The sequence below is a fragment of the Nerophis ophidion genome, linkage group LG03 (genome assembly GCF_033978795.1).
Source record: "Nerophis ophidion isolate RoL-2023_Sa linkage group LG03, RoL_Noph_v1.0, whole genome shotgun sequence".
Classification (NCBI taxonomy): domain Eukaryota; kingdom Metazoa; phylum Chordata; class Actinopteri; order Syngnathiformes; family Syngnathidae; genus Nerophis; species Nerophis ophidion.
The window spans coordinates 57,458,233-57,474,996 of NC_084613.1; the positions used below are offsets into that span (position 1 = coordinate 57,458,233).

The window sequence follows — 16,764 nt, forward strand, 5'->3', positions numbered from 1 at the left end:
AAAAAAGACTGACATATCTTAAGGACGTATTCCTAATGATGTTGATGATTATTTATTACAGCTAATAAAAACAACAAATTCAATACCGCAAAAAATGTTACAAATATACATGTATATAGTGCATCGTCTTCTAACATATGGACTGCACTTCCCAGAATGCATTGTTGCAGACGTCACAGGCCCTCATTGGCTGACGAGACGTCGCCCTTTCCTCTTCCGTCCCAGTGCCTGATCTCTGAGCTGTCATTATTTATCTCACGGAAACATACTGGAGTTGTATCAGCATTATTTGTGCTGTTGCGACACAACAACACTATGGCTTCTAACGTCTGCTGCCGCTTGTTACTCACACACAGGAGTGCGACACGTTTCGGGAAACTATGGACTAAAAGCGTTACAGCGAATATACTGCGACTTTTCTCAAGTGCAACGCATACGAAAAGTGAACTTGGGAATTCTACTGCGACTCCACCAGACTTCAGCACTTCTGCGAAAACGGGAACAAGACTGGTAACTCACATGATAGCTTATTACCGTGGGAATAATCACGTGTATTTGAGCATATATTAGTGTCTATTCAATAATTGTAAAGCCGATGACTGTACTGTATATATGCAAATATGCATCCCAAGTTACAGCGCCCGGGGAGCTTAGCACTGACTATAAACATTATTTTTAAATGTGATTTCTCATTTAAGCACACACAAATAAATGCAATGTGATGTCCTAAAACTACTGTGTTATGCCAATTTCTTGGAATTTGCAGATTTCTAAGTTGTATATATTAACAATCCATCCATCCATCCATCCATTTTCTACTGCTTATTCCCTTTGGGGTCGCGGGGGGGCTATCTAAGCTACAATCGGGCGGAAGGCGGTGTACACCCTGGAAAAGTCGCCATCTCATCGCAGGGCTAACACAGATAGATGGCCTAAATAGTTTTACGACAAAGTCTTTTGATGAAGTCTATAGTGTGTGACCAAACAAAGTCTTGTGTTCTCCTTTTTACTAAGCGCGTGATACGGCAGGAACAGTCAAAGGTCACAGAGGCCGCGCGTGACTGAAACGGCTTTTCGTTTCACAATCCCATTTCAATCCAGCAGTTTAAAAAGGCCAATTAGAAAATATAAGGTTGTTTTTTAAAGCCGCATATGTTCAGTTTGAGAAATGCTGGTAATGTTTGTTTACTTAACAAACAAAACTAATCCAAATATCAAAATCAGCCTGTGGCAGTGTAAGGTGAATTAATTTAACATCGTTAACCTTAGTAAAGTAATTCACAAATGTTCACAGTCCACAAATGTGACCTTTTTACTGTCTCGTTCCCAGGAGAGGATGCGAGAGCACAATGTTCCCTTTTCATCATTTCTGACGGACAATTTTGGCCGGAGACACAGTTATTTGCGCATCTCCCTGACAGAGAAATGCAACCTGCGCTGTAAGTTTGCTTGCCATGTCTGTTCTCACTTGAGCAACACTTATTCTGAGTTATATTATCATGTTAGTATTGAGTTAATTACTAATAACCAATTTGACTTATCAGACTGACCAACTGTAACCTGATTACTAACCAAGTGTAACCTGATTATTTGACAATTTTACGGTACATATATTGGACACATTCCAAAAAGAGGCATTGATTGTGTACATACCCCTGCCATATGTGTGTGTATCTGAAGTGGCTTCGATCTCTGGACAGTGCCCTAACTAACAACCAGCTGTTAGAGCTTTTGATGTGTACTTTGGGTAATTTGCCGTTTTGGAATACGTAGTGTCCAAATCACGGTAGGTGTGTGTTGAAGCGATCCAAAAATAGACATTTTAATAGGTGTATCAATAACTCGCAGATTTTCACTTTTTGAGGTTGGCTAGAAAACATACCCCCGGCCCTAGATCTACTTTATTGAACTGTCGAACAAATAATTTCATGCTGCCCAAAGAAAAACTACCAGCCCCTGTCAATCCTTCTCAATCCACTAACAAGACTGCATTTGTATTTTGTAAGTACAATACTGCCCAGTATGTAGGTATACTCTTGACCCTGTGTAAATCGGAGACATTTCTAAATATCTTTATCATTACAGACGTATGTTGTACGTTTTTTCCATTGTGGTCAAATAATGGTCTATAGAAATCTTAAGTCCTAAAATGCCCAAACTAATAACATACATGCTCATGGTGAGTGTATATAAACGTTTGACCGCAACTGTCATGTACAAGTCATGATGTGATAACGCCTTGAACACCAGAATGTGTTTTGCATTTTTGTGTTTCTTTTCTTCAGTCAACCGTTAAGAGTAAAATGTCTCTCTAACCTAAGTTATTTGTTATATCTTTAACTTATCTTGTTGTAATTCTGACTTTGCGGAAATATGGCATGTTAGAAATATTGCTTTACTTTTTATCTCCTCAATCTTAGGTCAGTATTGTATGCCAGAGGAAGGTGTGAAACTGACACCACGGGGCCAATTGCTGTCCACCTCAGAGGTGCTGACTCTAGCACGCCTTTTTGTCAAAGAGGGCGTGGAGAAGATTCGCCTTACTGGAGGAGAACCGCTCATCAGACCTGATTTCCTGTATATAATTGGTAAGGTGCTATTAACATGAATTTTGCAATGTGACTGAAGAAATATGTGTGAAGGAGAAATGATTATTCACACTACATCAAACTTGCCTCATGATGACATATCACAGTATGGATTTAATTAGTGGTATAAGGGAAGTGTCTGCCACAAGGATCACAATTCTGTTACTGATTTCAAGACATGACAAGGCATAACGATCCAATCAAATAATATAATATAGAACGTGGAGCATCCGCACAGTCCATGTCATTACAAATTCTTCTCTGTCTGACTCCTGAAGCCCTGTAAAAGCTTTACACCTGATTTCCAGCGAAACGTAGCCTCCACGGAACAGCACCGCCATCTGCCATTCGGCGATCCCCACAAGTGTTCTGCTACAGATCTGCCGTGCAGCGAAATAGCCCGGCTTTTCACGAGATCTCGCGAATCCGCGCGTAATCATGTGATAAAGTAAACATCACTGAAGTACAAACCCCGTTTCCATATGAGTTGGGGAATTGTGTTGGATGTAAATATAAACAGGATAAAGCGATTTGCAAATCCTTTTCAACCCATATTTAGTTGAATGCACTACAAAGGCAAGATATGTGATGTTCAAACTCATAAACTTTTTTTTTTGCAAATAATAATTAACTTACAATTTCATGGCTGCAACACGTGCCAAAGTAGTTGGGAAAGGGCATGTTCTCCACTGTGTTACATCACCTTTTCTTTTAACAACACTCAATTAACTTTTGGGAACGGAGGAAACTAATTGTTGAAGCTTTGAAAATGGAATTATTTACCATTCTTGTTTTATGTAGAGCTTCAGTCATTTAACAGTCCGGGGTCTCCGCTGTCATATTTTATGCTTCATAATGCGCCACACATTTTTGATGGGAGACAGATCTGGACTGCAAGCCGGCCAGAAAAGTACCCGCACTCTTTTTTTACGAATCCAAGCTGTTGTAACACTTGTATTGCTGAAATAAGCAGGGGCGTCCATGATAACGTTGCTTGGATGACAACATATGTTGCTCTAAAACCTGTGTGGACCTTTCAGCATTAATGGTGCCTTCACAGATGTGTAAGTTACCCATGCCTTGGGCACTAATACACCCCCATACCATCACAGATGCTGGCTTTTGAACTTTGCGCCTATAACAATCCGGATGGTTATTTTCCTCTTTGTTCTGGAGGACACCACGTCCTCTGTTTCCAAATATAATTTGAAATGTGGACTCGTCAGACCACAGAACACCTTTCCACTTTGCATCAGTCCATCTTAGGTGAGCTAGGGCCCAGCCTAGCCGGCGGCGTTTCAGGATATTGTTGATAAATGGGTCCGGCTTAGCATAGTAGACTTTTAACTTGCACTTACAGATGTAGCGACCAACTGTAGTTACTGACAGTGGTTTTATGAAGTGTTCCTCAGCCCATGTGGTGATATCCTTTACACACTGATGTCGGTTTTTGATGCAGTACCGCCTGAGGGATCAAAAGTCCATAATATCATCGCTTATGTGCAGTGATTTGCCCAGATTCTCCGAATGTTTGATGATTTTACGGACCATAGATGTTAAAATCCCTAAATTCCTTGCAATAGCTCGTTGAGAAATGTTGTTCTAAAACTGTTCGACAATTTGCTTACAAAGTGGTGACCCTCACCACATCCTTGTTTGTGAATTACTTAGCATTTCATGGAAGCTGCTTTTATACCCAATCATGGCACCCAACTACTGTATTCCCAATTAGCCTGCACACCTGTGGGATGTTCCAAATAAGTGTTTGATTAGCATCCCTCAACTTTATCAGTATTTATTGCCACCTTTCCCAACTTCTTTGTCACGTGTTGCTTGCATCAAATTCTAAAGTTAATGATTATTTGCAAAAAACAAAATGCTTAGCAGTTTGAAGATCAAATATGTTGTCTTTGTAGCATATTCAACTGAATATGGGTTAAAAATGATTTGCAAATCATTGTATTCCGTTTATATTTACATCTAACACAATTTCCCAACTCATATGGAAACGGGGTTTGTAAACACTGCAGAACGTCTCAAGCTTTGCCGTCCTTCAATACCCATAGGCGGGCACGTCTACGACAGCTTTGCCTTGCAGAACAACACATACATTTTTTTTGTAGCAAGCATCTGACACAGGACCCCATATGTGCACATAGCTGCCCAGGGTATGCCTGTGTATGATTCTTAAATTTTGAACTTTCAGAATATGCATTAAGGTCAAAGAAGGTGAAATTACGTCTGAAAAACTTTGACAAGTTGACTTCATGTCTGTCTCTGCCCATTTGGACGTTTCAAAATGTAAAACAACGATCCACCTTGAGACGGACTATTTTATTTTGAAACTAAATCTGATCATTTATTTTGTGTTTGTGCATGACTTTCTGTCCAACACAAGCAGATTTTACCTGAATTGATCCGCCGTGGAAGAGGGGTTAGTGCGTCTGCCTCACAATACGAAGGTCCTGCAGTCCTGGGTTCAAATCCAAGCTCGGGATCTTTCTGTGTGGAGTTTGCATGTTCTCCCCGTGAATGCGTACTCCGGCTTCCTCCCACTTCCTCCCACTTCCTCCCACTTCCAAAGACATGCACCTGGGGATAGGTTGATTGGCAACACTAAATTGGCCCTAGTGTGTGAATGTGAGTGTGAATGTTGTCTGTCTATCTGTGTTGGCCCTGCGATGAGGTGGCGACTTGTCCAGGGTGTACCCCGCCTTCCGCCCGATTGTAGCTGAGATAGGCGCCAGCGCCCCCCGCAACCCCACAAGGGAATAAGCGGTAGAAAATGGATGGAAAAATGGATGATCCGCCGTGTTGCAGCACCTGGCAAACATAGAAGCACTGCATATAGTTAGCGCATGGAGCCGGAGCGGAAACGCTATGGCAGTGCCGTACCGCAGGCTGCAGAAACGGACACATTCATTTGAATAAAAACGGAAAGAGTCCGCCGCCGTGGCGAGTATGCACTACAGCCGTAGTGCATCCTGGTAAAATCAGGGTTAAGGTGTTAATCTATAATGGGAACAAACAACAACTTTTCGTTGCTCTTCTGTGGTAGGTTTTGCCACACAACTTGCTCTCTAAAGTGTATGAAATATGTGGGACGACGACATTCTTGGCTTAACTGTGTACTTGCGCTCGTAGCAAAGTGATTCTTCTTGCTGAGTTATCTCACTCAGTGTTGGTATTAGGTCATGGGCTGCATCAACGGACTTATCATACTAAAGTTCTTCATTAGTCTGTTATATCAGTTCGGAAACTTCAAATGTTGCATCAGTATTGCAATCTTTAAGGCAGGGTTCCGTAATTAATTTTTACAGATAGCCATACTTTTAGATAGCCAAGTTTGCCCAGCCATGCCAGTTTTGAAAGTTTTTGAATGTGTTTATGTTATTGCTTCTAATTGTTCTATAACAAAAAGTGCAACCATCCAAACTTGATACTAGAGGAAAGTGAATTTCCCTTTGGGATTTAAAACTAGTACAATAAACTATTATTTACAGAGTAATCACATACTGAACGTCACACTCAATGATTTATGGATTTAATATTCATGCTTTAATGCATGAATGAAGATGTGATTCGGAGTTGTTTCTATACATGTAGAATGGATTAAAAATGCAAAATTATAAAACATAATTAATATTTTGTTTTAAGAATTGTCTCATAACATTTTGCTCATTTATGGTGTCACATCAAGCACGTTTGTAATATTCAATTTACCTGTTCAAACATTTCTTAGAATTCTTGTTTCTGCAAGTTGTCACCTGACTGGGTTTTAACCAAACAAGCCAATGTGTTGAAATTAGGACTGGTTGGTTGAGAAGGGCTGGTTTAAGCAATATAATTTCAATAATAAACAACACCTTAAACTTTGGGGCTTAATATTGAATAAGAGTTCAAATAAAACAAATGCAAGTATTGTGGAGCTTCAATGTTTCTAAATATGCTTGTGACATTTGTGACATTACCGGCCGCCCAACATTCAAACACACAATGTCATGTTTGATGGTTTTTGGTTTTCTTGCATTTAGATTTCCAGATTAGGCTGGTTCTATGAAACATGTCTAATTTGAGGAACATGTAAGAATGCTTTACTTTATAAAAATATATGTAAAGTATACAACTATTTGGTAAATGCTGGATTAAGACATTTGTCCAAGTTCTCTGTTTTAATGTTTCCTTTACACATTGTCTGGCATTTGTAGCAGAGCTGAAGAAGTTGGAGGGTCTAAAGACCATTGCGGTGACAACAAATGGCATAAACCTGGCCAGATTTTTGCCTCCATTGAAAGATGCAGGCCTTAACCTGATCAACATCAGTTTGGATACACTCGTACCTGCTAAGTTTGAGTTCATTGTCAGGCGAAAAGGTACAGTATGTTTGTCTTTTTATTTTAAAGGGCAAAAGTTAAAGATTTGATGGGACGTTGTGGTTTGGGCTGCGTGTTCGCTAGTTTAATATTAACACTATTTAAAGCTTATAAACTCCATCCAGCGAGGAAAGAAAGTGACGACCTGTCCAAAGAATGCACAGATGGACTTACTAAGATATATGGTAGAGAGAAAAGGACTGTTTTGTAAAAAAAAGCTACAGTTTAGACTTTCTTTTAGATGGCCATGACAGAAAATAATTTAAAATTACTGCATTAAACAATATTTTCTGTTGTTTAAATTTCCATCTTATTTTTCACAGGGTTCCATAAGGTCATGGAAGGCATTGAAAAGGCCATTGAGATGGGCTACAACCCAGTCAAGGTATTTGGGGTGTCTTTTTTTAAAACCTTGTTTTCGTTAATGCTAATCATTGCTTACCGGCAGGTTTCAGGGAAGCACTATAATAGAAATTTTAACCAATACTAATAATTTTCAGACCTTTACAACCGATAATGATAACCAATATTTATGTACAAAATATTTTTGTGAGAATAAATTAATTTAACAGTTCACAGTAACCTTTTTCAGTATTATTACACACTTTTGTTTAGTCTTGGTTTTACACTTTACAGCCCCACATTTGTGACCTAAAAAGCTTCTTGGACCCCGACTTAAACAAGTTGAAAAACTTATTCAGGTGTTACCATTTAGTGGTTAATTGTACGGAATATGTACTGTACTGTGCAATCTACAAATAAAAGTTTCAATCAATCAATTAATCTTGGTTTGTTTGATGCTGTGTGTTCTCTGCTGTAGGTCAACTGTGTGGTCATGCGAGGCCTAAATGAAGATGAGCTGCTGAATTTTGTAGCTCTGACCGAGACAAAGCCTCTGGAAGTGCGCTTCATTGAATACATGCCATTCGATGGTGAGTCTGCAGAAAAAAGTAGAATAAAAACACCAAGAGTGTGTAGGTTTGAAACATTATGAAACACAAACCTTCTGTAGACATCAATCAATCAATCAAAGTATATTTTTATAGCCCTAAATCCCAAGTGTCTCAAAGTGCTGCACAAGCCACAACGACATCCTCGGCTCAGATCCCACATCAGGGCAAGGAAAAACCCAACCCAATTGGCTAAAATTAGAAATCTTGAAGGGGACCGCACATGTGGGACAACCCCCCCCTCGCGACTAGTGCAATGGACATCAAGTGGATCGAGTTAATAGTGTGAGAGTCCAGTCCATTGTGGGGCCAGCCGTAGATCATCTTTAGTGGAGAGCAGAAAAGAGATGGGAGATCAACTGGTCTAAAAGGGGGGTCTATTTAGAGGCTAGAGTATAAAAATTAGTTTTAAATGCTTCTACTATGGTAGGATCTCAAACTGTTACCGGGAAGGCATTCCAGAGTACTGGAGCCCGAATAGGAAACGCTCTGTAGCCTGCAGACTTTTTTTGGGCTCTGGGAATCAGTAATAAGCCAGAGTTCTTTGAACGCAGGTTTCTTGCCAGGACATATGGTACAATACAATCAGCAAGATCGGATGGAGCTAGATGGTTTAGTATTTTATACGTTACTAGTAAAATCTTAAAATTGAATCTTAAGTGCACATGAAGTCAGTGCAGGTGAGCCAGTATAGGTGTAATATGATCAAACTTTCTTGTTCTTGTCAAAAGTCTAGCAGCCGCATAAGATGACATAAGATGGCATGATTGTTTGCCCATGTGTGTAGTTTTTGTCAAGGTGGAAAAAGGACATCTTACTCCTCACCCAAAGTACAAGCTTTCTAACTACCAGAGTCCCACAGGTGACTGACATTGGTAGTCCAGCCAGAAAGCAGGGTTACTGGGTTTTTTCCTCACATCAACTCTTTTTTTATTGTGCAGGCAACAAATGGAACTTCAAGAAGATGGTGAGCTACCAGGAGATGTTGGATCACATTAGGCAGCAGTGGCCTGACCTAGAAATGCTTCAAACTGAACACACTGACACTGCCAAGGTATTCAGTTGTGTTACTTAGAAGTTAGAACGTCACTAAAATGGGCCATATTTATTATTAACGGTATAAATTTTATCCTTCCACCTCAAGTAAAAGTTAGGTTTTATTGTTATCATTAATATTACTATGTCAACATCCATTCAGTTGCTTGTATTTCAGAATAAACATTGATAGTTTAATGTGATTATAGTAAAGTAAAGGCCACGAACACTGATAATAATACAAAAATAAAGTGTAGGCTGTCCTGACAAGCAATAAACAAATGCACAAATGCCTTGAGTGGTTCCTCACTAATGCTTGACATTTGTCTGACAGACATTCAAGGTGCCTGGCTTCAAAGGGCAGGTTGGATTCATCACCTCCATGTCTGATCATTTCTGTGGCTCCTGTAACCGATTACGCATCACTGCAGACGGCAACCTCAAGGTAATAACTGTGCGTATGCATGTATGTGTGTTTTTGTTTTTTTGTATCCATCGTACTATTACCATCTGTCGTTAGGTGTGTTTGTTCGGTAATTCGGAGGTGTCGCTCCGAGATGTGTTGCGCTCTGGAGCGTCTGAGGAAGAGATGCTGCAAATCATCGGCGCTGCTGTGGGCAGGAAGAAGAAACAACATGCAGGTACGTTTGTTTACTATTGTTGCTGTTTTGCAGTGTTGGCAAACTGCTAGTTGTATTACCCCACCACCTCTTCTTTTCCAGGCATGTTCAATATCTCCCAAATGAAGAACAGACCTATGATCCTCATCGGTGGGTGACACTTTGACTGTACGTACAAACTCACAAAAAAACTCCATCTGTCATTTACTAATTTGTGTCACACCTTCTGAATTCTCCAACAATAACAGGTCAGAAAATATTTAAATACGTTTGCAACCACAAATTCATTTTACAGTTAAGCCGCAGGTTTTTCGCCATTTGCAGGGGTTAGGATCCAAGACCCCTGAAAATAACATCAACCCGCTAATAATGAACGCAGTACCTATATTTGACACACCAAGCCCAATAATACACCTGCACACTAATAAAATGATGATGACTGATAGGCGAACAGATGGAACCGCAGTCACGGTTTACCCCGACTTTTATTATCAAAATAGCCTTTTTGCCCTCTCTTACACTAAAGAAAAATAGCCTGTAGCCGTGAAACAGGCAGTAGTGCATTGTGTATGTGTAAGAGATGCCAGCTGGTGATTAAACCTTACTCACGCCTTAAGAGTGGCAATGCACAATCAAGCGACGTTCTCTGACTTTTAGCCCGATGGATAGCTACTGGCGAGGCTTCCATCTGTGTTTGCCCTGTTTGAAATATATTAATGTTATTATGTTTATTAATGATCCTACTTCCAGGGCCATCTCTGGTGTTTAACTGAACACAAGTACTGTACTCCCACTCCTTTTGCATCCTTGAGCTCATTCAATCACCCGTCAGAAGTCAGCCTGGATGCATCCACAGACTTGGAGACAAGCTGAAATGATTAACTTTTTTTTTTTTTTAAATGCACATTTTCCTCACTACCCTGTTTAACAAAAATCTCAGTTCTACAAAAGGTGTCACAACATGGAGTCTAAAGTGCAGCATGTGGCTCTGAAGTCATGAATTGTCCAACCCCGGCTAGTGTTTAGCTTGGTCCTAATGGTCAGACATTAACCTTTTGTTTACCTCACTGCAACTTTTGAGGCCTGTAACAAAGATGACTCTCGAAAGCTGTTTTTTATTCTTTATTAACTTATACAGTCTCTCATTTATTGCTGTTAATTAATTCTGGACTTGACCATGATGAATGAATTTCAGCAAAGTAGGAATGAATAATTACAAATCGAATATTTTCATAGCGAGAACATAAAAAATGCTTTTGAACTTATAACTATGCTTTTCAACATCATGAGATCTTTCAGTAATAAAATAACACCCTTTAATCACTTTTACACTTTTTTATTCCAATAGAGTGATGCTGCCTGAGGCTTAGCCAATCATACTGAGTAGCACTTTCTGATTGTTGTGGGTTCTTCAAGTAGAATAAGCTTGAAAAAAAATCTACGAGCTGGTAAAGCCACACCACAATCATTATCGACTTGGGGTGTATGAAATGGGTTTTTGGAAAAGAAAAAACAACTTTTTTGTAAAGAAAATGCACAAATGGACGGGTTGTTCCACAAGTAAAAATATATATATTTTTTTTAATGAGAAAGCTGTGAACATGGGCTGTGGACATGAATCTTTAATGCACTTTTTGCTAACAGGCTTTCTTGACGGATGTCCAGTTCTTTAACAGAAAGCACTTCCATCTAAAGGCAACCAGATTGTTTTCACATTCCCAGTGTTTAAATAACAACATTTCTCTCTTCTACTGTGTCTTTCAGGTAGAATGATGGTCCTGAACAGAGAGAACTTTATGTGCCTTCAAGATGTTACTGCTTCAGCACAGGCAACACACCATTGCTGCTTTAGAAACTTAATGAGTGAAGGCTACTATCTTAATGACAAGAAAGACACCACAAATGAAACAGAGCACTTAATTATTACAGAAGACCACTTGGATGAGTTTAGTGGTTGTCAATCTTCCCCCAATATTTACTTCAGCATTGTGAGTTACACAACCCGAACTAATGGGAGTTTTGGGTGCTTACCCACTTTTAATCGACAATTACTAATGAATACCAAAGTAAACTGTACACAACTTAGTGTGGGACAATATCACAAATACACTTCCAGCCAAGACCTCCAAGTCACAACCCCTCAATCTACAAGTGATGCAAGCAACCCTCACCTGGATGATACACCAGAAGCCCAACTGACGCACACAGATGCCCAAGGCCGAGCAAAGATGGTGAATGTTGGTCGCAAAGTCCCCACACGACGAGTAGCCACAGCCCGCGCCACCGTGCTTTTGGGACCCAGTGCTTTTGGACTCCTGCAGGATAACCAGCTGGCTAAGGGCGACGCTCTTGCCGTGGCCCAGTTGGCCGGCATCATGGGCTCGAAACAGACCTCAACTCTCATCCCACTGTGTCACCCTCTCCCTTTAGAGCACACCTCGGTCACCCTGGACCTGGACGGGCTGCGGAACGCCGTGGTCATTACGGCAACGTGTCGCACCACTGGCAGGACGGGAGTTGAGATGGAGGCTTTGACTGCAGTTTCTGTAGCAGCGCTGACTGTATATGACATGTGCAAGGCTGTGAGTCAAGACATTATCATCACTGACATCAAACTGCTGAGTAAGACTGGTGGGAAGAAGGACTTTCAGCGACTGTAACCTTGATTTAAAAAATTAGACACGACAGTGATAGTGCTCTAAGTTACTTATCAAGGTGACAAACTGAGTGGGGATGTCTGGTACTTCTATAAACTGCTTCAAGTCCTAGCTTGAGAACAGGACATACTTTGTTGTAATTGGTAACTGTGTCTCAGACCAAATGGTTATTCCACACGGGTCAATCCTGGTACCCCTATTGTTCAATTTGTACATGATGCCATTAGGCCAGCTAATACGCAGCTACAGTGAGTCGTAACACAACTATGCAGATGACTCTGATCTTTGTGTCACTGATGGGATGAGAACATCGGCCTGTTGATTCACTTTGCCACAGCATCAAACTGAAAAGTGTGTGGATGAAAAATAATTTTCTTCAGCTAAACTCAGTCCTAACTGAAATCATTGTCTGTGCCCCACAGAAGCAGAGAGAAAACGTTTTTGTCACATTTAGATCCCCTTGTTGAAAATGTATTTAGGTTAGAAATCTAGAGTGATAACAGCCTCAGATTTGACATAAAATCAATAATGTGAGGAGTGTTTTACTACCTAAAAGATGTTGCCAAAATCAAAGAAGTGTCTAAATGAGAAGAATAATCCATGCATTTGTCTTCAGCTGGCTGGACTGATGTAATGGTATCACTGCACTTTCCAAACAAGCTATAAAGCAGCACATCCAAAATGCTGCTGCTCGAGCACTGACTAGAACCAGATAATACAACCATATTAGTCCAGTGCAATGGCTTCCTAATGCTCAGAGAAATTACTTTATAAAACAACTCTGCTTCTGTCCACATATTTGTATGGTCTTGCGCCAAAGTACATCTCTGACATGTTAGAGCCATTTGAACAATCTCTGAGAAGCTCGGGGAGAGATCTCTAGCTGCTGCCTTGAGTCGGGACGGCATATGGGGAGGCTGCTTTTCAGTTTTATCCTTCTAAAATCTGGAAAAAGTGATTCAGAGGGTGTGAGACAAACCTTACTTTGGAAATATTGAAATCAATAATTCGTGACTATTTTTATGATTTTATCTGCCTTGCATTTTATAAAGCACTTTTAAGTGCCTTGCGTACGAATTATGCTCTATAAATAAATACATTCGCCTTGGCTATCTTTGAATCTATGCAGGAACTAAACCATGTCATAGTTTTGTAGTTCAAAAATGTATGCCATCATTTAACATTTTTATGCGAAAAGAAACGTGAGAATTATGTAATGTAAATTCTCCACAGTTTATCAAGCTGTTGAAAAAGTGTTCACTTTGATATGGATGTTTTTTTTAATTAAAATACCTGAGTGAATGAAGCAAACAATGTTCTGATCTATAATCAAACTTGCCGCATTATTAGATACACAGCAAACAATGTGCATTACAAATACAAGACCTGTATCAAAATATCTTTTGTAGGGGTTTTGAATTGTCCTATATCATACTAGACTGTGTTTAAAATATATAGTGTTTTGGTCAGCTTCTTTAGCTCTGTGTATAATACAAGACATAAGAAAAAATATAAAAATGTTAACAGTAATAAACTCTGAAACAGGTGTGTGGAAATCTGACTACTCCTGATAGGTTGTTACTGACGTCACGTCCCGCCTATTAAATATGTGTGGTGGTCAAGCTAGCTCTGTTTTCAATGGGTACTAGTTGCCATTTAGCCTTTCTCGGAGACGAAATGCCCTATGTTTGTGTTTGGCTGTATGAATCAAGAAATTGCAAAAAAGGATGAATGTTTATTCAGAGTTCCTCAAGAGCTAATTAAAAGGGGAGGTTGAGTTGAGTTTATTCCGTACATGCATGCATACAACATGATACATCACAATTTCCAATTTCTCTTTTTAACATGTTCAAAAAAGAAGGATTTAATGACACAACAAAAGCATGCAGCTCACACTACAGTCCAATGGAGCAGAGGCGGAGAATGCATGAGTTTGCAGTGATCATTCTGTTAAATTTTTGTTTGATATATTTTTAATGTTTATTATTTCCCATTTAAGTATTATCTTGATCAATCAATCAATGTTTATTTATATAGCCCTAAATCACAAATGTCTCAAACGACTGTACAAACCACTACGACTACGACATCCTCGGAAGAACCCACATAAGGGCAAGGAAAACTCACACCCAGTGGGCAGGGAGAATTCACATCCAGTGGGACGCCAGTGACAATGCTGACTATGAGAAACCTTGGAGAGGACCTCAGATGTGGGCAACCCCCCCCGCCTCTAGGGGACCGAAAGCAATGGATGTCGAGCGGGTCTAACATGATACTGTGAAAGTTCAATCCATAGTGGCTCCAACACAGCCACGAGAGTTCAGTTCAAAGCGGATCCAAGACAGCAGCGAGAGTCCCATCCACAGGAAACCATCCCAAGCGCAGGCGGATCAGCAGCATAGAGATGTCCCCAACCGATACACAGGCGAGTGGTCCATCCTGGGTCCCGACGAGCGGTCCATCCTGGGTCTCGACTCTGGACAGCCAGTACTTCATCCATGGTCATCGGACCGGACCCTCTCCACAAGGGGGGGGACAGAGGAGAAAAAGAAAAGAAGCGGCAGATCAACTGGTCTAAAAAGGAGGTCTTTTAAAAGGCTAGAGTATACAAATGAGTTTTAAGGTGAGACCTAAATGCTTCTACTGAGGTAGCATCTCGAACTGTTACCGGGAGGGCATTCCAGAGTACTGCAGCCCGAATGGAAAACGCTCTATAGCCCGCAGACTTTTTTTGGGCTTTAGGAATCACTAATAAGCCGGAGTCTTTTGAACGCAGATTTCTTGCCGGGACATATGGTACAATACAATCGGCAAGATAGGATGGAGCTAGACCGTGTAGTATTTTATACGTAAGTAGTAAAACCTTAAAGTCACATCTTAAGTGCACAGGAAGCCAATGCAGGTGAGCCAGTACAGGCGTAATATGATCAAACTTTCTTGTTCTTGTCAAAAGTCTAGCAGCCGCATTTTGTACCAACTGTAATCGTTTAATGCTAGACATGGGGAGACCCGAAAATAATACGTTACAGTAATCGAGACGTAACGTAACAAACGCATGGATAATGATCTCAGCGTCGTTAGTGGACAGAATGGAGCGAATTTTAGCGAGATTACAGAGATGAAAGAAGGCCGTTTTGGTAATGCTTTTAATGTGTGACTCAAAGGAGAGAGTTGGGTCGAAGACTAAATTAAAAAAAAGTAAATGCCAGCAAAACCTAAAACAGTTATAAACTTTTGAACAAAAGGCAGAAATCAAAACTGAAGCTTTCAGCACATGCACAATGTTGACATCTATCCATCCATTTTCTGCCGCTTGTCCTTTTCAGGGTTGCAGGGGGAGCTGGAGCCTATGTCAGCTGCATCTATAGTTATGTTTTGATGAATACAGAAACAATCACGCGTACTCATTATTGGCGCATGCAACAACTGCAACAAAAATGGCTGTTGACACGAAGTTAAATCATGAAATGCAACCTTTTCCTTGACCCAGCCACACACAAAGAAATTGTAGACCTCCAATCTTTTCTAAGTTTCCATCTGTTTTGTTGTGTAAAATGGTGTCTGGAGCACAATAGTTCCATAGTGGTTCTCAAATGGGGGTACGCGTACCCCTGGGGGTACTTGAAGGTATGCCAAAGGGTACGTGAGATTTTTTTTAAAATGTTCTAAAAAAAAGCAACTATTCGGAAATCCTATATAGATATATTTATTGAATAATACTTCAACAAAATATGAATGTAAGGTCATAAACTATGAAAATAAATGCAACAATGCAATATTCAGTGTTCACAGCTAGATTTTTTGTGGACATGTTCCATAAATATTGATGTTAAAGATTTCTTTTTTTGTCAAGAAATGTTTAGAATTAAGGTCATGAATCCAGATGGATATCTATTACAATCCCAAAAGAGAGCACTTTAAGTTGATGATTACTTCTATGTGTAGAAATCTTTATTTATAATTGAATCACTTGTTAATTTTTCAACAAGTTTTTTTCCAAATAGTTCAAGAAAGACCACTTCAAATCAGCAATATTTTGCTCTGTTATACAATTTAATAAATCAGAAACTGATGACATAATGCTGTATTTTACTTCTTTATCTCTTTTTTTCAACCAAAAATGCTTTGCTCTGATTTGGGGGTACTTGAATAAAAAAAATGTTCACAGGGGGTACATCACTGAAAAAAGGTTGAGAACCACTGCCATAAAGAACCCGACCTACGTATAATCCTTGCTATCACTCGACAAAACTTTTATATAGTAGTAAGTATAGAGATCTATTCCATTGCAGTTTGATTTTTTTTTTTTTTTTGCTTATACAGTATATGCTTTTTGTAGGAATATTTAAGCCTATTTTTTACTGAAATAGTTTGCATGCTGCTTGTTGTACAACATCCATCTTAGATTGGTCGAAGCGACGACGACCAACGTTTTTTTTTTTATTTACGGTATGAATTCACGTGTCGTAATACAAGCAAATGGGACGAGTCGCCTTTAACTGTGTTTACATGATGTATTTTGTAGTATTTTTATTACATGT

The 16,764-nt window shown here is 39.8% G+C and overlaps 1 protein-coding gene across 2 annotated transcripts; it reads left to right on the forward strand.

The window, feature by feature from the left end:
• The first annotated feature begins 206 nt into the window (after positions 1–206).
• Positions 207–14,000, forward strand: mocs1 (molybdenum cofactor synthesis 1). 2 transcript variants are annotated; one of them, XM_061895699.1, is made up of 11 exons: positions 207–510; positions 1,331–1,439; positions 2,421–2,588; positions 6,797–6,961; positions 7,285–7,346; positions 7,782–7,893; positions 8,853–8,965; positions 9,281–9,391; positions 9,467–9,587; positions 9,669–9,716; positions 11,331–14,000. In XM_061895699.1, the coding sequence occupies exons 1-11, from the start codon at positions 316–318 to the stop codon at positions 12,224–12,226; spliced, it is 2,100 nt and encodes a 699-aa protein (XP_061751683.1). In that variant the 5' UTR covers positions 207–315; the 3' UTR covers positions 12,227–14,000. The 2 variants fall into 2 exon arrangements, with proteins under 2 accessions (XP_061751683.1, XP_061751684.1); XM_061895700.1 differs by having other exon boundaries at positions 9,669–9,734; positions 11,331–11,479.
• Positions 14,001–16,764: the final 2,764 nt, after the last annotated feature.

Bases quoted from the DNA above. Each gene is read 5' to 3' on its own strand.
- mocs1 (XM_061895699.1), top strand. From the start codon at position 316: ATGGCTTCTAACGTCTGCTGCCGCTTGTTACTCACACACAGGAGTGCG. The intron at 1,440-2,420 runs GTAAGTTTGCTT...CCTCAATCTTAG, and splicing joins AGAGAAATGCAACCTGCGCT to GTCAGTATTGTATGCCAGAG. The intron at 9,588-9,668 runs GTACGTTTGTTT...CTTCTTTTCCAG, and splicing joins GAAGAAGAAACAACATGCAG to GCATGTTCAATATCTCCCAA.